This window comes from Pseudorasbora parva, chromosome 18, assembly GCF_024679245.1.
Source record: "Pseudorasbora parva isolate DD20220531a chromosome 18, ASM2467924v1, whole genome shotgun sequence".
Taxonomy (NCBI): Eukaryota; Metazoa; Chordata; class Actinopteri; order Cypriniformes; family Gobionidae; genus Pseudorasbora; species Pseudorasbora parva.
The window spans coordinates 38,979,623-39,005,455 of record NC_090189.1 but is presented as its reverse complement, the minus strand read 5'-3'; the positions used below and the strand labels follow the sequence as shown (position 1 = coordinate 39,005,455).

At 40.2% G+C, this 25,833-nt stretch overlaps 2 protein-coding genes across 6 annotated transcripts in view; one reads left to right on the top strand and one right to left on the bottom strand.

Annotated features, from left to right (window-relative positions):
- Positions 1 to 5,472, top strand: part of stk10 (serine/threonine kinase 10) — an 89,847-nt gene extending 84,375 nt beyond the window's left edge. The window contains exon 19 of the mRNA XM_067423575.1: positions 4,221 to 5,472. Coding sequence (XP_067279676.1) covers positions 4,221 to 4,361 — 141 coding nt within the window. The 3' untranslated portion in view covers positions 4,362 to 5,472. The remainder of the gene's footprint in view (positions 1 to 4,220) is intronic.
- Positions 5,473 to 7,315: 1,843 nt separating this feature from the next.
- sh3pxd2b (SH3 and PX domains 2B) overlaps positions 7,316 to 25,833 on the bottom strand; it is a 142,980-nt gene continuing 124,462 nt past the window's right edge. Inside the window, exons 6-15 of one of the 5 annotated variants that reach the window (XM_067422798.1) lie at positions 24,862 to 24,887; positions 24,594 to 24,629; positions 16,258 to 16,392; positions 16,036 to 16,136; positions 13,129 to 13,216; positions 11,922 to 12,039; positions 11,646 to 11,836; positions 10,635 to 10,681; positions 10,405 to 10,530; positions 7,316 to 10,319 (exon numbers count right to left, since the gene is read on the bottom strand). In XM_067422798.1, coding sequence (XP_067278899.1) covers positions 8,844 to 10,319; positions 10,405 to 10,530; positions 10,635 to 10,681; positions 11,646 to 11,836; positions 11,922 to 12,039; positions 13,129 to 13,216; positions 16,036 to 16,136; positions 16,258 to 16,392; positions 24,594 to 24,629; positions 24,862 to 24,887 — 2,344 coding nt within the window. In that variant the 3' untranslated portion in view covers positions 7,316 to 8,843. Of the gene's footprint in view, positions 10,320 to 10,404; positions 10,531 to 10,634; positions 10,682 to 11,645; positions 11,837 to 11,921; positions 12,040 to 13,128; positions 13,217 to 16,034; positions 16,137 to 16,257; positions 16,393 to 24,406; positions 24,727 to 24,861; positions 24,888 to 25,833 lie in introns of those variants that run through there. The other 4 variants (XM_067422800.1, XM_067422801.1, XM_067422803.1 and 1 more) reach the window with 4 other exon arrangements.

Genomic DNA, 25,833 nt, shown 5'->3' with positions numbered 1-25,833 from the left:
ACTATGTAGTATTTTTGCAGTAAAATATCCAAAAACCACTAGGCCAGTGTTATATATTTTGTTCAGTTGAGTACCTACAATATCCCAGATGTTTCCAACTATTTGTAAATTGTGAGAAAATTGCTATTTTAGCTAAGGACAGGGACGTTGCAGCATTGCATTTGAGAGAGTCGCCTGTCAATCGCGTCATATCTGCGTTACCCTCGATTTCGGCTTTTATTTGGCAGGAGCGCTTTACTCTTAGCAGTGTGAACAACTGAACGCACGGAGTAACGTCATAACATCGTTTTAAACACACCTAAATGTATCTAATATGATAAACAGAGCTCCATTACCTCAAAATCATAACCGGAAGAGCGGATCTGTGCAGGCGCCCGGCAAATGAGTCCCGTCCCGTCATAATAAAAGTCCCGGTATTCGCAAGGCAGGTATTTGTTTAACAATCGCTCCAGCAGCTTTGCTCAGCTCCTCAACACTCGGTCCTGCTCTGCTTTAGACTACAGTAACGTTAATAACCGCATGCATGAACGTGATTTCTGCCCGAGTCCTATTTTTCACCGGCTGTGATGAGAAGACCACATCTCCCAAGATGCTGCGCTCACACTTTGCGTCATCAAACTGCATTTGTTTTGCATAGGCGCCCTCCAGTGGACAAAAGCTGCATAGTGCACCTTTAATTCCTCAGCCTCATGTTGTTTACAAGACTTTCGTTCATCTCCAGAACCTGAGATTCTGAGTTTTCTGTTCCTCCATTGACAGATATGCAATCACCAGGGCACAGAAACCAGTGTGTGTTGATAAATAGCATTATATTTATATTGTGGTATGAAAGGTTGCAGTGATGAGCATTGTAGTCAAGGTTATGTGGCACGAGTCTGTATGCAAAGCTTGTGCTGAAATTGCGACTGATTTACAAGAGAATGCAGCGAATACGTAAGGGATAATGTCCACCCAGCCGGTTGTTATCGCAGAATAAACCCCGACAGAGTGATCAGGACCCCGACGCGAAGCGGAGGCCTTATTACACGGCTACTAGTCTCAAATAAATTAGACACTAAATATTGTCTAAGATTAAATATTTTATTAGCTCTTACGCAAAGCTTCCGCGAAGAAAAACAGTTCCAACCTGCTTTAAGCCTTTATCTATTGCTGCTAAATGTTGAAAATGAATGCTGAAAGGGTTAGTTCACCCAAAAATGAAACCAAGCCTATGATTTACTCACCCTCAAGTTATCATAGGTGTATATGACATTCTTCTGTCAGACGAATACAATCGGAGTTATATTTAAAAAGTCCAGGCTAACGTTAATCCCAGCAGTAGTTGTAGTTGTGTTTGAAGTCCATAAAAAATGCAGCTGTCCGTCAAATAACGTGCTCCACACGACTCCGATGGGTTAATAGAGCCTTCTGATTCGAATCGATGCGTTTGTGTGAGAAAAATATCCATATTTAAAACTTTATAAAGGAAACCAGCCTTGAAGTCTTCCATTGTAACCCACGGTGGTTGTGTTAAATAGCCATAAGATGGCGCCAGAGAGTCAATGACAGCGTTAAGCAGAAGAAGTACCGGTCACGATAACTCGTAGTACCCGGATGAGCGGTGGTGTGTTATCCAGTTTTAGCGGTTCTTATCTTACAATAAAAGCTGTTTTTGGGCTAGCAAGGACGCTTTCAGTTCTGGAATTTACAGGATTTTCTTATAGTATGGTGACCAATGTCAGAATTTCTCAGTTCATGACCTCTTTGAAGTTTTCAATGTAACTTCAGCAGTTTAACCTCAATTTTATGAAGCGCCTTGAGTGCTGTTTACGCAAAATATAAAGGGTTAGTTCACCCGAAAATGAAATGTCTGTCATTAACTCCTCTCCCTAAAGTCGTTCCACACCCGTAAGACCTCCGTTCATCTTCACACACAGTTTAAGATATTTTATATTTAGTCCGAGAGCATATGCAAGTGTCTGCACATTATACTGTCCATGTCCAGAAAGGGAATAAAAACATCATCACAGTAGTCCATATGAGACATCAGTGGGTTAATTAGAGTCTCTTGAAGCATCAAAAATACATTTGGGTCCAAAAATAACAAAAACTACGACTGTATTCAGCATTGTCTTCTCTTCCGGGTTTGTTTTCAATCCTCAAATAAAGATTCAAATGCCATGTGATTTCAGCAGTTTGACACGTGATCCGTGAAATGACATACATTTCATGTTTGGGTGAACTAACCCTTTAATCTCCAACGCGCACTCATGAGAGCACCTCGGCACACAAGCAGACGTTTATTGCATGGGTTGCAATAATTGACTCCTATATAATAATTGATAATTGAAAGATTAATATTTTGTAAAGTGGTAAATAGTTTTTGCACAAACCGAGCACTGTTTGCTGCCTTTCTGGGGTTTGGAAGAGGTAGACTGTCAGTGGAGGGAGCGAAAGCTCTCAGATTTCATCAAAACTATCTTCATTTGTGTTCTGGAAATGAACAAAAGTCTTACGGGTTTGGAACAACATGAGAGTGAGGAATTAATGACAGAATTTACATTTTTGGGTGAAAACCCAAAATTCCAAATCATTTTCAAAAGATTTTCTCATGGCAGTAAATGCATGCGTAGTCATTTTACTCAATAATACAGGCGTGCTCAAAACGTTTACTCACCCCTTGCAGAAACGATCGAGAGAACGAATTTTACACAATAAGAGAGATCATACAAAATGTGTTCTTCTTTATTTAGTGCTGTCCTGAGTAAGATATGTTTCTTAATATATGTTTACATATAGTTCACTAGACCAAAAAAAAAAGGAAACTGAATTCATAAAAATGAAATACCCTGTTCAAAAGTTTCCACACCCTTGATTCTCAATACTGTGGGAGGTATCCTGGATGATCCACGGCTGTTTTTTTGTTGTTTTGTGATGCTGTTCTTCAGTCTCTTGTTTGTCCTGAGCAGTTAAACTGAGCTCTGCTCTTCAGAGAAATCCTCCAGCTCCTGCGAATTCTTCATCTTTTCCATATTTGAACCCTTTCCAGCAGTGACTGTATGATTTTGAGATCTGAGGATTGAGGGACTAAAAACACAACTATTAAAAAAAAGTTCAAACATTCACTGATGCTCCAGAAGGAAACAACGCATTGAGAGCCAACGCATCATGTTTTGAACATGACAATGATGTCATCCACATTTTTTTATTTTTATTATATGCTACATGTTTTTCATGTAGTACTGCCCTTTAGAAGCAAGCAACAGAAGGAAGACAAATTTAAGAATTGAGGAAGTGTTCACATATTTTTTTATAAATTAACATTTTGCAGAATCTGCAAGGGGTATGTAAACTTTTGAGCATGACTGTAGATAATACCACTAATTATTAACAACATAACATAATAGGCTCATACAACAAATTCTAAAATTATGTAAAAAAAGTTTTTATATATAATGGCTTTTAGCGATATGCCTAATAGTCAGTTATTGGCTAATCTCAAAATGGCGAAATATCTTCCAATTGATAGAATGGGGTTGGAGTTAAAGACTTTCCGTCCACTGGAGGGCGCCTATTCAAAAATGCGTAGTTTAATGTTGCCAAGTGTGAGCGCAGTATTTTGGGACATGTGGTCTTCACCTCACAGCCGGTGGAAAATAGGACTCGGGCAGAAATCACGTTCATGCATGCGGTTATTAACGTTACTGTAGTCTAAAGCAGAGCAGGACCGAGTGTTATGGACCTGAGCACGGCCGCTGGAGCGATTGTTAAACAAATACCCGCCTCGCGAATACCAGGACTTTTATTATGACGGGACGGGACACAGTCGCCGGGCGGCTGCACTGATCCGCTCTTCCGGTTATGATTATGAGGTAACGCAGCTCTGTTTATCATTTTAGATACATTTAAGTGTGTTTAAAATGTTATGACGTTACTCCGTGCGTTCAGTTGTTCACACTGCTAAGAGTAAAGCGCTCCTGCCAAATAAAAGCCGAAACCGAGGGTAACGCAGATATGACGCAATTGACAGGCGACTCCCTCAAACGCTATGCTGACACGTCCCGGGTTCTTAGTTAAAATAGCAATTTTCTCACAATTTACAAATAGTTGGAAACATTTGGGATATAAGTACTCAACTGAACAAAATATATAACACTGGCCTAATGGTTTTTGGATATTTTACAGCAAAAATACTACATAGTGCACCTTTAAAAAGCGTGTTGTGTTGTTTCCTCTCTCAGGTTCTGGAGGATGAACTGACACTGAAAAAAAAAGAGCAGGAGATTTTCTTCAGGATGAGTGAAGATTCAGAGAGTGTGAACGTCGGCTCGCCATCCAGACTCACCAAGTTCCTCCCGTACGTCGACTCCTCCACCACATGAGCTCCCACGCGTGCGCGTCCACGTCCAGCTCTCACCAAGTGTTCTAGCTTCTTCAGTTGTGTAGGTGATGATCAGATAGACGCACAGAATCAGAGAATGCAGTTTAAACACTCAGCGCAGAATCACATGATGCTGAAGCCAAAGAACCAACAACACACACTTACACGGACATGACACACCTGGCTCTCTGCTCAACAGAGATGACGGATGAAGTGCTCTGATGCGTTTATTTAGACAAAGGCATTTTTAATCATGAATATGAAACGAGGGCGTTGAACCGGCACTAGCACAACTCGTTTATTTACCACTCGAGCGGACACTTTCGTTTAAAAGCTACTGTTGTGTTTTATAGTTAGCAAAAGGTTTATTGCCAAACACATTGTACAAACCTTGCATATTCTTACATATTTTTATTTTTTCTATGATCATTAATATATATATATATAGAAACTTTATCACTTTTACTTTTATAACTAATTTCGACCTTGTTCAAATGTTGAAATGCTATAAAAAAGGAATTAATGTTTTAAATTTGTTTTGAACTGCTTCACACGAAGTGTACATTTTAATTGGTACATTAAGTTATTTTACTCATTTATTGGATGTTTTATGTACTAGCGAACAACTAATTTGCCACTTTTATTATTCTGCAAAGTTCACCAAAATGTGAGTTTTTTTCTGCCACAAACTGTCAGTGGCACATTTACTGTAAACGCTTCACACTGGACGAGACGGGCCCGAGCCAAACACATCTGGTGTGCGCTATAATCTGGGTTAGTTTATCGTTGATCGTTTTGTACAAGCACTGTCGCCTAACTCGAGTGCAATATGTTGTGTTCCTCAGATTTTATACACGTGTTATTTTACACCAGCTTCCATTCTTTAGCCATCTGATGGATTTATTTTTCCAAAACCATTACGTGTGTCTGACAATATGGTACTTGGATTTTACTTTTTTTTATTTTTTTTAAATGCACAATTTTGCTCGTTCCTGTTTGAGTCTGTAACTCTGTGTAAGCAAAGGTTCAGTGTTGATGATGCCTGTCCTCATGTAAGAAACTGTTGTTCTGCAAGAGTATATATATAATAAATGAGATGTTTATTATTCTTCCTTGGGAGTTCTTCAAAGTTTTAATTCATCTAAAATATGCACATTTACATCTAACCTTTGTGTTCTACTGGCAGACTTTTGTGTAGATGGGTAATGCTGGTCATTTATGGCCCGGTTCCTCAGACAGGGCTTAGATTAAACCAGGATTAGGCCTTAGTTCAATTAGGACATTTAAGTAGCTTTTATAAATGTGCCTTAGAAAAATTATTTAAAAAAAACTTCTGATGTGCATCTTGAGACAAAACAATGACAGATATTTTAAGATTTGCTTTCAGTTAAAACAGCTCAAACATGTATTTTAGTTGGAGGCTATCTTAAGCCTTGTCTGTGAAACCAGGGAGATGTCCAATAGTATATTTGGAATTTAAACCTGATTCATTCATAATTTTGTGGATTTGTATTTTGTTACTGAATATCATTATTTTAAAAGTAGTTTTTTAGAAGCACACAGTAGAGAAGAGAAATATGTGCTCCTATGTTCAGCTCCTCGTGGGATTATTGACCGGTTCCTCTGGAGGAGGGGGGGGATTCTCTTTAGTCAAGTTAGCTTCTTGGTTTATTGCAAGCAACCACATTTGGGCACATCTGTCCATCATCCATCCGTCTGTCCATTATCATAATCATTAAATTATGGAATCACTAAGATTAATATAATTTGCATTATACTATACACTCACCTAAAGTATTATCAGGAACACCACACTAATACTGTGTTTGACCCCTTTCGCCTTCAGAACTGCCTTATTTCTACGTGGCATTGATTCAACAGGTGCTGAAAGCATTCTTTAGAAATGTTGGCTTATATTGATAGGAGAGCATCTTGCAGTTGATGGAGATTTGTGAGATTTTTCCAGTCTTCAACTGTCCAATTTTGGTGAGCTTGTGCAAACTGTAGCCTCTTTTTCCTGTTTGTAGTGGAGATGAGCGGTACCCGGTGGGGTCTTCTGCTGTGGTAGCCCATCTGCCTCAAGGTTGTGTGTGTTGTGGCTTCACAAATGCTTCGCTGCATACCTCGGTTGTAACGAGTGGTTATTTCAGTCAAAGTTGCTCTTCTATCAGCTTGAATCAGTCGGCCCATTCTCCTCTGACCTCGAGCATCAACAAGGCATTTTCGCCCACAGGACTGCTGTATACTGGATGTTTTTCTTTTTTCACACCATTCTTTGTAAACCCTAGAAATGGTTGTGCGTGAAAATCCCAGTAACTGAGCAGATTGTGAAATACTCAGACTGGTCCGTCTGGCACCAACAACCATGCCACGCTCAAAATTGCTTAAATCTCCTTTCTTTCCCATTCTGACATTCAGTTTGGAGTTCAGGAGATTGTCTTGACTAGGACCACACCCCTAAATGCTTTGAAGCAACTGCCATGTGATTGGTTGATTAGATAATTGCATTAATGAGAAATTGAACAGGTGTTCCTAATAATCCTTTAGGTGAGTGTATATCACATAGAAAACAAATAATGCTACATTTTATAGTAAACTGCAATTTATTCCTGTAATTAAAGCTGAATTTTCAGTATCATTACTCCAGTCTTCAGTGTCACATGATATTTTATTGATCATTTTTGTTTGCAATAATACAAAAAAAGCAAACTTTATCCATCCCCCCATGTGTCCATTTATCATTTTAGGAAAAGGCTCCTTTGCCAGTTCAGCATCATTTTGGGCAGCATTTCATTCTCTTATGAACTTAATTTCTTTCCCTTTTGTCAATAAACAGGTAATAAATCAACCAGACAACTCAAGGACAACCATATAAATGGAAGACAGAAAAAGTGTGCTGTTGATAATAGTGTTACCATGGGCTTGCTTATAATAATAATACTAATAAAAAACATGTTGACTATTTAAAATGTTTATTTGATTTACAATATGTAAAAAAAAAAAAGTTAAAAGACAAAACTTGAAATACTATTAACAAAACATTACCCAAAAAAAGGTAACCCATGTCATCTCGCCTTTGTTCCTGGTTCAAGAATCCGATTTTAACAGTCGTGTTTCATACTTTCAGCATTTACCCTCTCCACTCGGTTATCCTTCATAGCAAATACCTCTCGGCTATAGAACACCTTCCACTATCCTTTCCTAACTCAGGCACTTGCATTTGTCGCACGTTTAAAGAAGGACTGCTTTTATGGATGCATTTCATAGCAACCAGGAGCTAATGACCTTAGAGCGAAGTCAGCATATGATTCCTGGTGCTCCCAGTATTGTCAAGTCAGACTGGGCACCAGTTTAACACTGTTTTAGTTTTCTGATAAACAAATGAATGGAAAACGCAACAAAATATTTTTAGTAACAAAAAACCCCCAACATATTTCCACATGTAGTGTTTAAAATAAACATGTCTATCAAATGTATGCTTGAAACCAGTCAAGCATGAATGTTAAACCATTTAACAATGATTGTAAAATATCAAAGCACCTTCGTCAATGGTATGAAAATACTTTGGGCAATACTGACATATAAAATAATGACTATTATGGCTGCTCTGAGGTAATCCATTATTCACTAATGTGGATGATTTGTACTGCAAAAAGGAGTCGCTTTTTATATCAATGTTTGCTATAAGATTTATATGACAGAAATCAAATAGAAATGAAATAAGAATAGAAATGGGTGCCAGCGTTCTGTAAACCTTAAGGCCATGTGTTTATGCACCTTCCCTTTACTCATCAGTTCCTCAGTGCAGAGTTCTCCGCAAAGTCCGTAAAAAGTGCAGCTTGAATCCAAACAATTGAAAAGTAAAGTAGATAAAACAGGTTTGGTTGTGTTAGGACCTAAAAGCAGACCAATTTGTACTTGGCTGTAAACTAAAAGATTCAAAATGTAGAGTTACAGAGTGTTTAACAAGTTCTCCAGGCATTGATTTTGCCGTGCAAGCGCCAACTTGCTAATTGTAAGGTATGTGTAATATAGAATCATACTCTAATCTACACTCAAATCTGCTGATATACACTGCTCAGACATCAAGTTTTACTTATTTGCATATACTACGCAAAAAGCACAGAACGCTTTGCATGTTATACTGAGGCACAATATCATGGAGGCTGTGAAAAGTCATTTATATATTGCTAGTCACTTAAACCTTTAGCGATACATATAAGGTTTGATTAACATAAGAATGGGCATATCCCAGACAGCGATAGTGTCGGCCAGCATCCGGCCCACCAGATGTGGGCCAACACCATGTTGCTGTCTGGGATGAAAGCACACATGGTTTTCCCTAAAAGGGAGAGTTGCAAGCAAACAAATTATTATGGCCTGTTTGAACTTGCAAAGGATGGAATGTAATTTAAAAAAAGGTACCCATAAATAAACGATGTTAATTAAATAAGTTTTCTTTAGGCAGCTATGTCAAGAGTACCTAAGGTTTCTTGGTCAGGTAATTGGAAGGGATCCAGCCCTCCATCACTGGCCCATCACTCACATTTTTACAAAACCACCAGCCGCTACCACTTTTCTCCAGCACTTCGAAGATGGCGCCCTCTTTAAAGCCAGGTGTCTGCTCGTCTCCTTCAAAGTCTGCCACGGCTAAGAACAGCTCCTCTTTGGCTGGCTCCTTGATAAGCGGTGGGAGTTTGTCTCTTGGTGGCCCTGGTTTTTCCATCTTGACGAAGGGCTTGGGTGGCACGGGTACTTTGGGCTTGGGTTCCTCCTTCTCCTTTTCTTTGGGGGCTGGCAAAGGGAAGGCTTTCGTTTTGGGTGGCGGGGGTCTGCTCTGAGGAGGAGGGGCGGCTGGCTTGGCTTCCTGCCAGTCTTTTTGTGGCGCTTTGGTGTCTGTAGGACTGGCTGGCTCAGCACCCTTCTTTGGTGGTGGAGGTCTTCTAGGTGCCACAGACGGCCTCTGGGGAGGCTCTTTTGGTGCAGTTGTTGGCGGTTTAATTGTTTCTGATGGGTTATGGCCATTTTGTTGCTTAGGGGGGCATTTTGGCTCTCCATTTGTTCTGCTATTATTCAGGGGGTTACTGGATGAGATATCATTCTGTTGGTTGGGATCACCTGAGTTGCCACTGAGCTCTGGAGGCTTAGATGGACGAAGTTTACTCCGAAGGTTTGTGATGTCCAGCTCATTCTTAGCAACCGGCTCTGGTTTCACTGCAGGGGTGGGCTTTGGTCTGATCACTGGTTTCGGTTTCAGGAATGGGGCCGGGTTGGCCGAATCCGGCTTCTCTTCGTGCAAATCTGGTTTGGGTTTGGGAGGCTGCTTGGCCACATGCTTTAGGTTAAACTTTTTCACCTCCTTGGCTGAGATATTGTGGCCACACTCTAAGCCCATTTCATTGCGTAGATAGAGTTGCTTGTTCTTCTCCTCCTTCTTTATCTCTGGGGGTTTGTCCGGTTTGAGAGGAGCTGCTTTTGGCGTCACAAGTGGGATTATGACCCCTGGGGCCGGTGGTTTGGGTGGGAGAGGTTTAGAAATCTCTGCTTTGGGTTTGTCTTCCAATTCCAGGCTCTTGTTGATGGATTCTCTCCTTGGTGGTAAAGCTGGCTTCTCTTCAGCCGTAGGTGAGGATGGAGGTGGGGGTAAGGGCCCAGAAAAATGGGAGCTGCCCTTGCCCACGTTGGGCTTCCATTCTTTCAGCTTGGAACGGGTGGAAAATTCAGAGTTGGATGAAGGTTCGTCTGGCAGAGGTTTGGACCAACTTTGTTCAGAGTTGGTATTATTGCTTGAGGTATCTTCCAACTTCAGCTGACCCATCTCACCAGGAAGGGGAGCCAAAAAGTTAGGCCTAGAGGCATTGCTAGTTTTTTTGTATTTATCAATGAATGTGACAGGAGCCCAGCCTTCTTTATCATCGATCTGAATGTACCACCAACCGCTGGAGTTCTTCTCAATGACCTGGGAATACAAGATATAAAGTAAATGTATGCATTTCGAATAGCTGGATGTAATTGAGTAATATGTTGTCTCCTGTTAAACTCACTTCGACTTTCACTCCTGCCTGGAAGCTAATGCCATCGGGAATGGTTGTCTGAAAGTCAGCTATGGTGTAAAATTCCTCCTCTACTTGGGGTGGAACTGGAGGTTTAGGCAGGCTCACTCCTCTTGGCTGGAATTAGAGACAAGCCATGAGTTGCCATGTCAAAATCTTATGCATCCTGTAGAACCTTTTAGAAATATTTGAGATGCAATTGTAAAATGTATCACCCATACTATTGTTAGATCCCGCCGTGGTGGAGGTCTCTGTCGAGCTCCTGCTTCTGCAAAGAAAAAGAGGGCAGAGTTTAGAGAGCCAACAATCTTTTCAAGCAAGTCTCACTTTCGGCTGCCCTTGTTAGAGGTTGCCACAGCTGATCATCAGCATATTTATTTGGTATATATTTTATGCAAGATATCCTTCCAGATGCAACTCAGCACTAAGAATGCATTACAATCTCAAGCAAGAACATGGAGCTATTCAGGCCATTGTAATTTTGAAGGACTCAACTAGGGTCGCATCAATATTTTTTAATTCAGCTTGGCGCATTGATCACTGTTGGGAAGTATTGGTACAACTCCACTTGGCTCGTTTTGCTTTTCCACAGCAGTATAGTATCGCTTCAAAGTGGGTGGGATTATATGCTGATCATTATAGTTGTGCCGCCATCTTGTCTACTGACCACGATACAGCCATTTTTTCCAAGTTGTGTTTGACGGTTGTTTAAAGCAAGTCGTTTAAAAAAAGTTGTAGGAACAAATGATACTGCGTTGGCTGTTCTGACCGTTTAAATCTAGCGGGTTTTGTGTCGCACATCCAATGATTCTGGTAGTGACGATTCTCTCTGACCAATCAGTGATCTGTTAGTATGGCTCGCTTGGAACCTCAACCGAAATGGTACTAAAAAAAGTACTAGATACTATAAACAATGGAAAACCAGCCAAAAGTGAGCTGTACGAGTCGTACCATGCAGTGGAACTGTGCCAAATAATGACTGGCTGACTGTACACAAGTTGACAAATAAGCATTAAAAATGTTTTGCTTTGTCTGTAAAACACCACTTTTGAAGAAAAAAATGCATATTGTTATGTAGCGTGATGTTTGAAAAAAAATATAAGGGTTCACTAACTTTTTCTTTCACTGTTTTTTGAACATTTTTGACAATACTAATTAAATTAAAAATTTTGTCATGTCAACAATTTTATCTGAGAAATACTTAAATTAGAATCACACAAACTGTTACTTACTGCGCTTGCTGTCTGAAAACGGTGAAAACCGGTCACGCTGATTCTCCTTGTTTTCCTTATTCTGCTGTTTGCAAGCCACTTCCAGGTCATTAGCGCTGGCATGAACGGGGGCACCAGCAGCCATCTTCTGATTGAGAATGTCAGCCTTCTTCAGATAGGACGCCGGGGCCCAGCCCTCTTTTCCTTGGTATCTAAGGGGTGAGAGGGACAATGCTCTGTCCAAGAAAATGCTCAAGTATCTTTATCCTTTCTGAGGACATTTGCATTTGTTTTTACCTGATCTTCCACCAGCCTTCCAAGTTTTTCTGAATGACCTCTACAGTCATGCCTCTCTCCAAATCAATTTCATCTTGATCACGTGCAGAGTATGGATATATTGCGGTGTGTTTTTCCTCTGAGGAAATGAAAGGAATATTTCAACCTTTTTGGTTAAAAATGTTGTTCATGAAAAACATTAAACCACTACAGCCAATTTGCCACTTGCGTTTTGCACAAAATCAGTACAAATAATATTAATATTCCACTGAAGCTTGACAACCAGAAATTATCCAAATAGTATGTTTTTGTTTTATTAATAGATATCTGCAATTTATTTTTATCTTGTTTGAAAAGTTTGCTTGATATTTTTCATTAAAATAAATGCTACTTTGATATTTTCTTATCTAATGCAATGCCATCCATCCATATTTAAAAAAAAAAAAAATTCATTGAGCTTACAATGCGTTCATTGTTTTGCCAAAATAGTTAAATGGAAAACGCGAAGTGGTAAATTAGTGGTAAGAGTATCACTTTTCACACTTGTATTTATATTTTACAATAAATGAATGCTTGTAATCTGCACGAGCTCTTTCTGTTTTGAGCTTTGTCATGAATAGCAGATGAAGAAGGGTGGGGGGGGGGAATCTGATCAGAGACCCAAGAGTACTTACAGCATAAGCACATTTGCAGGGAAGAATGACTACTTTCACATGCTACCAACAAAATCACAATCTAAACATAACATGACTCCACCAGGTTTAAATGCTTCTCATCTCTGCTCATACATTCAGTTCCATCCAAAGATACAAAACAGGGTACAGCATCTCTTCTTCTCTTTGTTTGTGTGACTAACTTGTTTAAATTGTGATTGTGTTTTATTGATTTTTTTCATGACAAAACGTGCATCAACCAAGACCATCTAATTAGCATTAGCATGAGTCATTTCATGTGCTTTGGTAATTACTTTTGTAAACAAGATGTAACTCAAGTAATAAAGTAAAAAGAAAGTATTGCACAAATAATACTAATAATAAGGACACTTGTGTTGCAATTCCCAGATTCATGCTTCTTCGTTCAGTACATGACACACAGTGCAGTGCATGCAGTGGCGCATGCAGAAGTCACACAGTGCAGTGCATGCAGTGGCGCATGCAGAAGTCACACATGCGGGGTCGGGTGAGACCATCACAACAGACTCAGAGTGATAAAGTGGTATGCTTTCCACCTTGGCCAAAGCCTGTGCTGAACAGATCCCCTAAAGTACGCCGGCGACCAACGTGCCTCGGCAGTGACCAGAATCTCCGGCACACTCCAGCAGAGAGCAAGCAGACACATGTGAAAACCTTCAGGTCACGTCTCTATGTTGGGCTACCAAATATTCAATCCCTGCCATGTAGTGCTGAACTAAAACTAAAAACTGCACTTTAAATCTTCTCATCTATCTTTATGAATAACATCTGAGTAAGACTTGAAAGACCTTAAATGGTGAAGTGTGTAATTTTTGCATCACTAAACAGAATTGCACAAATAAGCCTGTGATTACAAACACTGTGATGTTAAAGTGTTGTGGGTGGTTGCCAGGGTGTTAAATTGTGTTGCTAGGCCGTTCTTGCAAGGGTGGTTGCTTACTTGCCCAACAGAAAACATCCCCACCTCCAAGATTCACCATACACGACACAAAGTGCTAGTTCACCCAAAAATGAACATTTTGTCATCACTTAACATTCAGTTTCTTCCTTCTGAAGAACACAAAAGAAGATATTTTAAAGAACGGTAAGCCATCATTGACTACCATAATAATACTATGAAAGTCAATGGCTACCGTCAACTGTCTGGTTATCAACATTCTTTAAAAAATATTTTGTGTTCAACAGAAGAAAAAAACTCATACAGGTTTTGAACAACATGAATGTGAGTAAATGATGACAAAATATAGAGTTTTGGTTTGAACTATCCCTTAAAGCAAAGGATATGAACACAAGAGCTCATGACTTTTGAAGAAACTAGCTTTTTACTGTTGACGGGAAACATTTGGCATACTCTGTGGTCTTTTACACCCAAAACTTGTTCATCAAAATGCATTGAAAGTCTGATCTCAAAGGGAAAGATCACCCAAATATGTTCTCTAGCCATCCTAGGTGTATATTACTTTCTTCTTTCAGCCAAAATATCCTGGCTCTTCCAAGCTTTATAATTGAAGTGAACAGGGGGGGATTTTGAAACCCAAAAAAGCACATCCTTCCATTATAAAAGTAATCCACACAGCTCCAGGGGTTAATAAAGGCTTTCTGAAGTGAAGAAACATATCCAACTTTATAAACTAATCACTGGCTTCTGGTAACGGCCGTAAGAGAGTCTAGTGCCGGTGGAAGAGTGACCTCTGACCTGACCCATGACTAGGGCCGTCCTCGACTAAGGATTTACACATTCGAATCAGAATTGTCGAATCTCTCTATGGTCGACTCATAGTCAAATCATCTGTGTGTGTGTGTGAATGGGTTGGAAGGAGCACGACACTAGTCTGCAGGCGGGTAAGACTATTTTTTATTTTCCTTTACACACTGCACACAGCAACAACTTTTAATAAAGCGACCAAAACTGCTTGCCAACTGACAGACGAACTGACAATGGCTTTCTTATTTAGGTTTAAATAAAAGTTAATGTGGTGGATAAACATTCGTCACACGTTTTCTCAAAACATTTTAAAGTCTCGATCGAAATACAGAACATCACACAAATATATAAAAGAACATTTTGATAAATAAACCTAAAAAGAAAACCTGCCTAGAGAGGAAAAGAACACTTTGAGTGCGTTTACATGCACGGTCTTAAGCCAATTGTGCCTAAAAGGGGGTCGTACACCGGACATGAAGCTCAGCGCCGTCTCAGGATCTCACACCGGACCGCACATTATATACACGCAAGATCAATTTCGAATCGACTTCTGCACGTTGGGTGTATCTTGTAGCACAGGGTGAAATCAGTATGTACATTGACGATTTGTTCAATTCTATGTGTTTGAATTTTAAAGATGCGGCACGACGCTGAGCTTCAGGTCTGGTGTGCAACCCTTCAGCGCTCTTTAAGGGGCTGCGCACCGGACACGTAGCACAGCGCCGCGTCTTTAAAATATTGAGCATATTGCCAAAATGGTATGATCCTCCTTTCATAACACCTGCGAAGATTCGACTGCGAGATCGGTGGTTGAATCCAGCTCCACATATCGATGTATCGAATCTTCGACTATTCGGGGTCACCCTTACCCATGACTAGTATATTTTTCTTACAAAAACACATGGCTTCACTTCAGAAGGCCTTTATTAACCCACTAGAGTCATATGGATTACTTTTATGATGGATGGATGTACTTTTTGGGCTTTAAAATCTGAGGTACCATTCATTTCCATTATTAAGCTAGGTAGAGCCAGGGTATTGTTTAATATAACTCTGTGATTGGCTGAAAGAAGAATTTCATGTACACCTAGAAATTCGCTAGTTTGCTGCAGAACAACTCATTATGTTGGTGTGAAATAAACAGTTATGGAAATGTAGAAAGCTAAAGCTCCTATCTCCTCCCGAAAATCCCGGAAAAAGTATGTTGGTGCTTCAGTGCTTACTTACTTCGCTCAGAGAAGCCGTCAATCATGATGTCACACCTCCGTTTTCATAGCATCAATTAACTAACTAAAACCAAACTTAAAGAATGAACACTTGAACTGACATCATTGGATATAAACTACCCAAAATGACAGAAACTATCTAGGAAAACTGTATTTGAAGTGTACTTTGATTGTTTAGTTTGTCTTGTGTCATATTGGACTACATGGAGGGGGCAGGGTTTATGAGCTATACTGGGACCAACCACCTGGGGGCGATTAGCATGCTTTGGCTTCACTTTTCAGGACGTGTGCGGCACACTTGGCTAACATCGATGGGTTAAATGCAGAGGACAAATTCTGAGTACGAGTTACAATACTTGGCCTTTATAGTCTCTGCATTAAAGATAAAAAAAATTACACACTTCACCTTTAAGAGATCCCAAATCTGAATAGACAGGAGGTAGCACTCTTTTTTGTATTGTTGTAGACATTTGAGATTGATGTGAAACATTTGATGGCAAGCAGGACTCACCTTCTTCTGCTGGAAATGAGAAATCATCAGGGTCGTCCTGAGCTTCCAGGCATGTGGCTGGTACCCAACCTTGAGCATCGTCGGAGCTAACAAACCACCAGCCTGGGAACGCAAATAATAAATGCCTTTTCAAGCCACACAAGAAAGAAAATCATATGGTTTTGGGGAGTTAAGACTGAGCCATTCAGGTTTAGATGAATACATTAATAGTGAAGGATCCTACCGGACTCATTTTTCTCGATGACCTCCACCACCTGCCCCACGTACAGGCTGACCTCAGAGCTCTCCTGTTTCTCGTAGTCGGTGACGGCCACGTATTGGTCCAGCAGCAGCGGGTCAGCTGAGGACGAGTCTCCTCCTAAAGGGACAGAGTGGAAAGGTATCGACAACTCTCCTGGCGTGCCACCGCCACGACAAGAGAAGAAGGAAGCAAACGTGATTGGAAAAGATCAAAGCAGAAGAGCCAGAGTTTTTAGTGCTGGGAGTCTTGCAAGGAAACAAACCCACACCAAATCAGCAAAACTGCTACAGCAAATGCGGAATAATTATCAAATGGTAATTATGTCTTGATTAATCTATAGAGCACATTTACCTGAGCCTAAACAATATATATATATATACACAACACCCACTGAAGAGCATAATATTAGTTTTGAACCAAATCATTGAAGCAGAGACTGATTGTTTTCCGGCTGAATTGATTTGCCCATTTCTGTGAATGATTTCATGAGGGACTTTCAAAAAATAGTTCAGAATTAAAACAGCATGCTGATAATTTACGCACCCCCACCCATGTCATCCAAGATGTTCATGTTTTTCTTCAGTCGAAAAGAAATTAAGTTTTTGAGGAAAACATTAATGGAAACCAACGGATTGAAGGTGCAAATTGCAGTATCAATGCAGCTTCAAAGGGCTCTACACAGTCCCAGACAAGGGTCTGTATCAGAAGTAAGGGTCTGATCTAGCCACACCATTGGTTATAAAAAAATAACACCTTTATATACTTTTTAACCACAAAGGCTCGTCTTGTGCTGCTCTGCGCCACGCATTACGGAATCACGTTGGAAAGGTCCCGCGTGATGTAGACGGAAGTACCGACCCAGTGTTTCGACGCAAATATGCAAAGACTACATTTTAAAAAAGGTAAGGCTATGTCGGACGATTTTGAAGTTGGAGGAGAAAATGGTTCGGTACTTCCACCTACATCAGGCGTGACCTTTCCAATGTAATTACGTGTGTGGCGCATCACAGAGCAGTGCAAGATGAGCCTTTGTGGTTAAAAAGTATAGTGGCCTAAAAAGTAGACTTTTTGTTTTGTTTTTTTGAAAATGACTGATCATTTGGCTAGATAAGACCCTTTTTCCTTGGTAGAGCTCTTTGAAGCTCCAATGAAACTGCAATTCAACCCATTCAAGACTTTCAACCCAGTTGGTTGCCATTGAAGTCCACTACATTGGTGGTGGCTGAGGAGATTCCCCCCTTCTATATGTAAAGCGCTTTGGGTGTCTAGAAAAGCGCTATATGAATGTAATGAATTATTATTAATTATTATTATATAGAGAAAAATCCTGGAATGTTTTCCTCAAAAACGTAATTTCTTTTCGACGGAAGAAAGAAAGACATGAACATCTTGGATGACATGAGGGTGAGTAAATGATCAGGATATTTGAATTCTGAAGTGAACTACTCCTTTAACTCTTCAGAGTGATCTCAGTTTGGGGTGAATCTCCAAATGGTACACTACCACTAAAAGATGTATGGTCAGAAAGACAGAAGTCTCTTGTGTTCACCAAAGCTGCACTTATTTGACTAACAATACAGTAAAATCAGCAATGTGAAACAGTACAATGTAAAAAAAAAAAGTTCAAATGTAATTTTTTCCTGAATTTTGGACAATGAAACTGAAACCTGGTAGCCTGGTTAAAACCAGATCGTTCTCAGTAGTAAATGAGTTATTGTCTGGCAAAGCCTCATAGACAAATCATTTCCAAACGGACGATGACGTTTGCAGAGCGACGGAGAAACATCTGAGACGGCAATTCTCTGTTTGTGATTTTGAGGAAGATGTTGCAATGGCTTCTGACGACTTATGCCGTTGTTGTAAAAGAAATATGATGATAGCTGGTGTCCACTGCCACTCTATCAACACTAATAGCTTTGGAAACCCTAATAGCATCTCAGAGCGACTGAAACATCTCGGATTGACGGTCGAACAGAAAACATCAAGCTCTGATCACATTTGCCCCCGGTGTAGGCATTTGTATTGCGATTAGAGTGTGATTTGATTGACGTATCTTTGGAAAATTGTGTCTCACAAACTCTGTTCAAATTCAGTCATTTCAGATGTGTTAGAACATTTTCAGACTTGAGCATAGTTACGCTAGTTATTTATTTACAATTTTTACACGATTACTAGATCTAGTCTGAGGGAATAAGCACAGAAAGGCCAGCTCCAGAGCTGCTGTGTGGTGTTAGGACATGATCACACTCCCCATCCTCCTCATCACAGTAGCCGCTGTAAATCCACATCTTGTAACCTGATGTTGTTCTTTACGCGGGTTTTAACGAAAAGTAAAAAAGTTTAAAAAGCTAATGATAGCTGATTCAAACGAGTGATGTTCCACGGCGGCGTCGATCTTTGTATAAAATCCGCTTCACCGTCACTGCGCTGTCGTCGTGTAAAGCCCCAGCGTTTCTGATTGGTCCCGTGATTTCGCAGATTAGAAATTGTTTTGAATGGGTTCTTTGCCAGACTACTTGCAGAGCAAATCTAAATTTGCCGGATGTTGTCTGGGTTTTCCCAGGATAGAAACCTGGCCAATATATTGTTGGAGGTCTGGGTTGCCAATCCTGACTGATTTTACAGTCCATCAGTAAGAGCCGAGTGTGAAGGTTGAGTTAGCAGAGTAATAGCACAGATGTACAGTCTTGTTCAAAATAATAGCAGTACAATGTGACTAACCAGAATAATCAAGGTTTTTAGTATATTTTTTATTGCTACGTGGCAAACAAGTTACCAGTAGGTTCAGTAGATTCTCAGAAAACAAATGAGACCCAGCATTCATGATATGCACGCTCTTAAGGCTGTGCAATTGGGCAATTAGTTGAATTAGTTGAAAGGGGTGTGTTCAAAAAAATAGCAGTGTGGCATTCAATCACTGAGGTCATCAATTTTGTGAAGAAACAGGTGTGAATCAGGTGGCCCCTATTTAAGGATGAAGCCAACACTTGTTGAACATGCATTTGAAAGCTGAGGAAAATGGGTCGTTCAAGACATTGTTCAGAAGAACAGCGTACTTTGATTAAAAAGTTGATTAGAGAGGGGAAAACCTATAAAGAGGTGCAAAAAATGATAGGCTGTTCAGCTAAAATGATCTCCAATGCCTTAAAATGGAGAGCAAAACCAGAGAGACGTGGAAGAAAACGGAAGACAACCATCAAAATGGATAGAAGAATAACCAGAATGGCAAAGGCTCAGCCAATGATCACCTCCAGGATGATCAAAGACAGTCTGGAGTTACCTGTAAGTACTGTTAGAAGACGTCTGTGTGAAGCTAATCTATTTTCAAGAATCCCCCGCAAAGTCCCTCTGTTAAAAAAAAGGCATGTGCAGAAGAGGTTACAATTTGCCAAAGAACACATCAACTGGCCTAAAGAGAAATGGAGGAACATTTTGTGGACTGATGAGAGTAAAATTGTTCTTTTTGGGTCCAAGGGCCACAGGCAGTTTGTGAGACGACCCCCAAACTCTGAATTCAAGCCACAGTACACAGTGAAGACAGTGAAGCATGGAGGTGCAAGCATCATGATATGGGCATGTTTCTCCTACTATGGTGTTGGGCCTATTTATCGCATACCAGGGATCATGGATCAGTTTGCATATGTTAAAATACTTGAAGAGGTCATGTTGCCCTATGCTGAAGAGGACATGCCCTTGAAACGGTTGTTTCAACAAGACAATGACCCAAAACACACTAGTAAACGGGCAAAGTCTTGGTTCCAAACCAACAAAATTAATGTTATGGAGTGGCCAGCCCAATCTCCAGACCTTAATCCAATTGAGAACTTGTGGGGTGATATCAAAAATGCTGTTTCTGAAGCAAAACCAAGAAATGTGAATGAATTGTGGAATGTTGTTAAAGAATCATGGAGTGGAATAACAGCTGAGAGGTGCCACAAGTTGGTTGACTCCATGCCACACAGATGTCAAGCAGTTTTAAAAAACTGTGGTCATACAACTAAATATTAGTTTAGTGATTCATAGGATTGCTAAATCCCAGAAAAAAAAATGTTTGTACAAAATGTTTGAGTTTGTACAGTCAAAGGTAGACACTGCTATTTTTTTGAACACACCCCTTTCAACTAATTGCCCAATTGCACAGCCTTAAGAGCGTGCATATCATGAATGCTGGGTCTTGTTTGTTTTCTGAGAATCTACTGAACCTACTGGTAACTTGTTTGCCACGTAGCAATAAAAAATATACTAAAAACCTTGATTATTCTGGTTAGTCACATTGTACTGCTATTATTTTGAACAAGACTGTACATAAAATATTGCAATCCACGTTACATAACAGGATATCAGAGTTCAAAAGTGGAGAAATTGCTGGTGCTGGCTGATCTGTGAGCAGGAGAGCAAGTCTCTGTGGTGTATCGAGAGCTGTGGTATCCAGGGTGAAGTCGGCATAAGACACGTAGGAGAAACCACATCCAACAGGAGTAACTGTCGACACAAGAGGAAGTGGTCACTCGTGCCTATGCCAAATGTCAGTGTTATTGTAGCCAACAGTGCAAATCTGTAAATTGTTCTCTGGCGAGTCCACCTTCACTGTCTCCCCCACATCCGTGGGAGTTACGGTGTGGAAAAGCCCCAAAAAGGCTCACCACTCAGACTTTGAAGCACAGGATGGATCAGTCATGGTTTGGGCTGCAATATCATGGCATTTCCTTCTGTGCTTGATGGGCTGCCAAGGACTACCAAACCATTCTGGAGGAGCATGTGCAACGAATAGTTCAAACCTAAGGGGGTGCCGTGTATCAGTACACACCGCTAGACTTGTGACAGAGTGGTTTGATGAACATGAAAGTGAAGTTATTTAGCCGTTGGAGTCAGAAAATGTTGTCCTCCACCAGCATAGCATAGTGAACTAGTTTCACATAGCCAGACCTTTAGACTAAAGGCAGAATTTCTGGACTTTATCGCAGCTTTCATTGGCTGACTGACATGTAAAGCAACCAATCACAGTTAGAACCAATCGCGAGTGTCATCTAGCAACTCTCAATACGCTTCTGAGCTGTAAAAACCAAACTCTGGTCGGGCCAATCACATTGTGTATCGAGTCGGTCAGCGGGGCTAATATAATGACATAATGACATAATGACGGCAGAGTTACGCTTGCATGCTACTAGTAGATGCAGAAGCTGGCGAATGGCGGTCTTTCGAATCAGCTTTGGCTGCGACTCTGGAAGACTTGGAGGTAAGCTTTTCTCTGAGAAAAGAACAAAGAACGGCACTGAAGTCATTCTCAAGAAGGGAAGATGTGTTCGGAATTTTGCCGACCGGATACGGAGAAAGTTTAATCTTCACATGTTTACTAGCTTCAACGAGCTCTGCTTCACCTTCGTTGCTCTGGTTGGTTGTAGCGCTATCCTATCGTGTGCAGAGGGAGTTATAAAGACAACCGTTTATCCCGCCCCTCGGATTGAGCTGTTAATGGTGAGTTTCCAGACCAAATATCTTGATGTGGGTCTGGCTTGTCAGGCTAGGGATTAGTATTACCTGGTAACCTCTAGTCATTTGTAATAATTGCGGAGGTTGTCTGTGATCTTAATCGTGTGCGAATCGGCCATGTCTGTACAAGTAAAAATTCCCCCGCAAATGACATACCAAAAATCGAGAAACACAGAGGTCCTGTGATAATATTAGTCCTGTGCGAATCAGCATCTCTGTGGCCAGGATTTGTCAGGGTCGTATATCATTTTTTTTAAGGTTTTTATTTCCTGTGCACCTTTTATCCATCTTTCGTGAAGAGTGTTAGGAGTTTTTTGATTGTATTTTGGGTGCTGGGTCATATTGCTATACAATAGGAGGTTACAACTATACTATTTGCAGAAAGGAGAAAGCTAAAGAAGTGCGAAGACAAAATGATTAGATGGCGACGGATGACATGTATAGCACCATGCGGTAAGGAACATTCTTCTTTTTTAATGATATATCCAACAGCTAGATTTATAACGACAAGGCATTTCCAAGCAAAAGCTTATACAAAACAGTGCACAATCAAGCGAGGGGGTTCACAACATAATTCGAGGTTAAATCAGGCAGAAAGCTTGAGCTAATAGATTTTAATCTGGTGAAATGAAAGTGGCATTACTATATATATATCCATCTAACCGGACCATAGAACGGGACTTGACATAATTTCCGAAAGATAAGTTAGTAAATTTACAGGCTTCACTTATCCCAGATGCGGGGGAGTACATTTTAAACCACACGAGATCCCCAGATAATACTAATTCAGTGCAAATAGAGCTTATGCCGCAAACTCTAAATCCTTTGGATACTTTTCAAAATTCAGCATTTAGTTGGTTCTGGTAAGCATCTTTGTCATAGTAAACACAAAGGCGTTCTTCTTCCATGAGGGGGTTTGACGTCGCAGCATCTTTGTTTGCAGGCGGACCGTTAAAGAACGTAACACACGTCTCTCTGACATCCTGTAGAATTCAACCAATCAGATGATGATTTCGAAACTCCTGAAGCGTTTTCAGTTTAGTGTGCCAGTGAATCAGACACTTAGCCGACGGTCTGTGGGCGTGACGTCTGAGGCTGAGACTAACAGTGACCTGACCACTGTTCTGGAAGAGACAAATGGCTTAAAATTCTTCTGGCCACTGAAAAGGACTTGTATTCCTCTTTCCCAAGACAAATTCATGCTGTATTGGCCGCAAAAGGAGACCCTACACCGTCCTAATAAATGATTGTGGTCTAAAACCAGGTTTCAGTTTCATTGTCCAACCCCTATACAAATATTGACCTCACATCTTTGAATGGTAGTCTATGCATTTGCTAAAATTGCTTGGCTATATAAGACAATAGTTTATTCAAAAAAAAAAAGAAGAAAAGAAATTGTTATGATTTTCTCTCTCTCATGTCATTTCAAAGCCATGAGTCTTATTTTAAAAAGTAGATATTTAGCGGGATGTTCCGTTGCGTAAAATGAAAGGAAAATGGGAGCTGTCAAGCTCCAAAAAGGCTGACAATAGTAGCCCGTGATTAAGTTGTTATTCACTGTTAACTGCAACTCTAAAATCTTTTCAAACTTGGTGTGTGAAGCCAGATTGTGCCAGGTCTGACGTCAGTGATAACAAACGCCATTGGTTCTAGTTTCAACAGTGATCTGCCAAATGTCAATGCACTTGGTGAATTATTTATAAAATTTCGAATTGTTCCTCACACAATGCTATCATATGTGACCCTGGACCACAAAACTAGTCATAAGGACCACTTTTTTTTATTAAAATTGAGATATAAACATGAGATACAACTATTGAAAATCTAGAAGAAAATCTGGAATCTGAAATCTAAATATTGAGAAAATCTCTCATTATATGTTTACAGTAAGTAGGACATTTACTACTGTAAAATTGATAAAAGACTGGTTATGACTTACAACTTATGACTGGTTTTGTGGTCCAGGGTCACAGGGCTTCAGAATATTTGTCGTAGGACTACTTTTGGTGCTTTTTGGAGACTACACAGCTACTAGTTCCTGTGTGATTTTAATCCATAGAAAATATATGCATGACCACCTTTCAAAATCTCTCCTTTACGGAAGAAAGAAAGCAATACACATAGCTTTTGGATAACATAAAGGTGTCATGATAACCAAATATTCCTTTAATATAAAGCATCCTGACTACTATGATATCCCTCGCTTCTTATTGATTTTGAAATCATTCACAGATAAATTAATATTTCTACTGAAATCAACAAAAAAGGCATGTGCAATTCTTAAAAAAAGCATGTGCGTGGTCAAAATCTTTGAGCCCTGATGAACATTTCAATCACAAGGTTCAAGAGAGCACAATTAATCCGCAATTAATCCACCTCTCATGCACTAAACGTTATTCATTATCAGTATTTCCCCCCTTATTTTGAGGATACTGCAATACAGATTATGATCTCTACTTTGCATCTCACAAAGCAGGTCAGCCTCATATTGTACCTCAAAACATGTTTTTGAATGTATTTGATGTTGGCACTGCTCTCTTATACCTTGTGAAAAAAAGCATTAGCTGCGTTACTGCTAAAACTGTCCACTACTGCTATAAATGGACACTAGAACTATTGCAAGTACTTGTTGAAAAACTACCCTGATCAAGGGATCTGCTAAATGGTCGTCCAGTAAACCACCACCACCACCACACTGCCATGCACATCACACAGGACGTGAGCTCAAAGCGTTACCCTTGCCCACCTAAGGAACACCCTTCTACGGAAGGGCCGCACTTCGAGGGGTCAAACACAAAGAGCATGGCTAAGCAAGTATCTGTTACTACCTCTCTTTAGGAAAGAAGCCGCTCGCTCCGCAATGCCTGATGAGGGAACATGAATGAGAGCAGGAATGAGGGGGAAGGTGGAAACGTTCCAGTAACAAAGGAATGAAAGCATCCACAGTCAAGGGTGGATGATATTGTATCTCACATGAAAATTTGACTTGAGGGATTTATGAAGTGTACGGTCACCAGAGGGCAGACTAACCACAGTCAAAGTGAATTACAACTCCAACTGACTCATGGCACTTTCTCAAAAGAATCAGATCCTTACCTGATTTCTTTTTTCCACTGGGTTCCCTGTAAGTGAAGACATTCAAGTTAGGTATTCATATTCTCAGTAATGTTTATTAATGCAATTACACAATATACTGTTATTTTAGTATCGCTGATATTCTGTTATATTCTGAATTTGATTCATTTTTAATAGTTATTTAGACAGTTTATATTATTTTTATTGTCTATACTCTATAGTTTTAGTTTCTATCTATCTATCTATCTATCTATCTATCTATCTATCTATCTATCTATCTATCTATCTATCTATCTATCTATCTATCTATCTATCTGTCTATCTGTCTATCTGTCTGTCTGTCTGTCTGTCTGTCTGTCTGTCTATCTGTCTATCTATCTGTGTTTATAAGTGATAAGATATAGACAGATCAGGCATAATGTTATGACCACCTTTATAATATTGTGTTGGTCGCCTTTTGCTGCAAAAAGAGCCCTGACCCGTTGAGGCATGGACTCCACTAGACCCCTGAAGGTCTGCTGTGGTATCTGGCAACAATATGTTAGCAGCAGATCCTTTAAGTGGTAGGTGGGGCCTCCATGGATCAGACTCATCCCACAGATGCTCGATTGGATTGAGATCTGGGGAAATTTGAGTTCAATAGTAAAGTCAACGCCTCAAACTCGTTGTTGTCAAACCATTCCTGAAGCATTTGTGCTTTGTGTCAGGAGCATTATCCTGCTGAAAGAGCCACAGCCACAGGGAATACTGTTTCCATGAAAGGCTAAACATGGTCTGCAACAATGCTTAGGTAGGTGGAGCGTGTCAAAGTAACATCCACATGGATGGAGGACCCAAGGTTTCCCAGCAGAACATTGCCCAAAGCATCACACTGCCTCCGCCGGCTCGCCTTCTTCCCATAGTGCATCCTGGGGCCATGTGTTCCTTTTTTACATTTTACATTTTACATTTACGCATTTTGGCAGACGCTTTTATCCAAAGCGACTTACATTG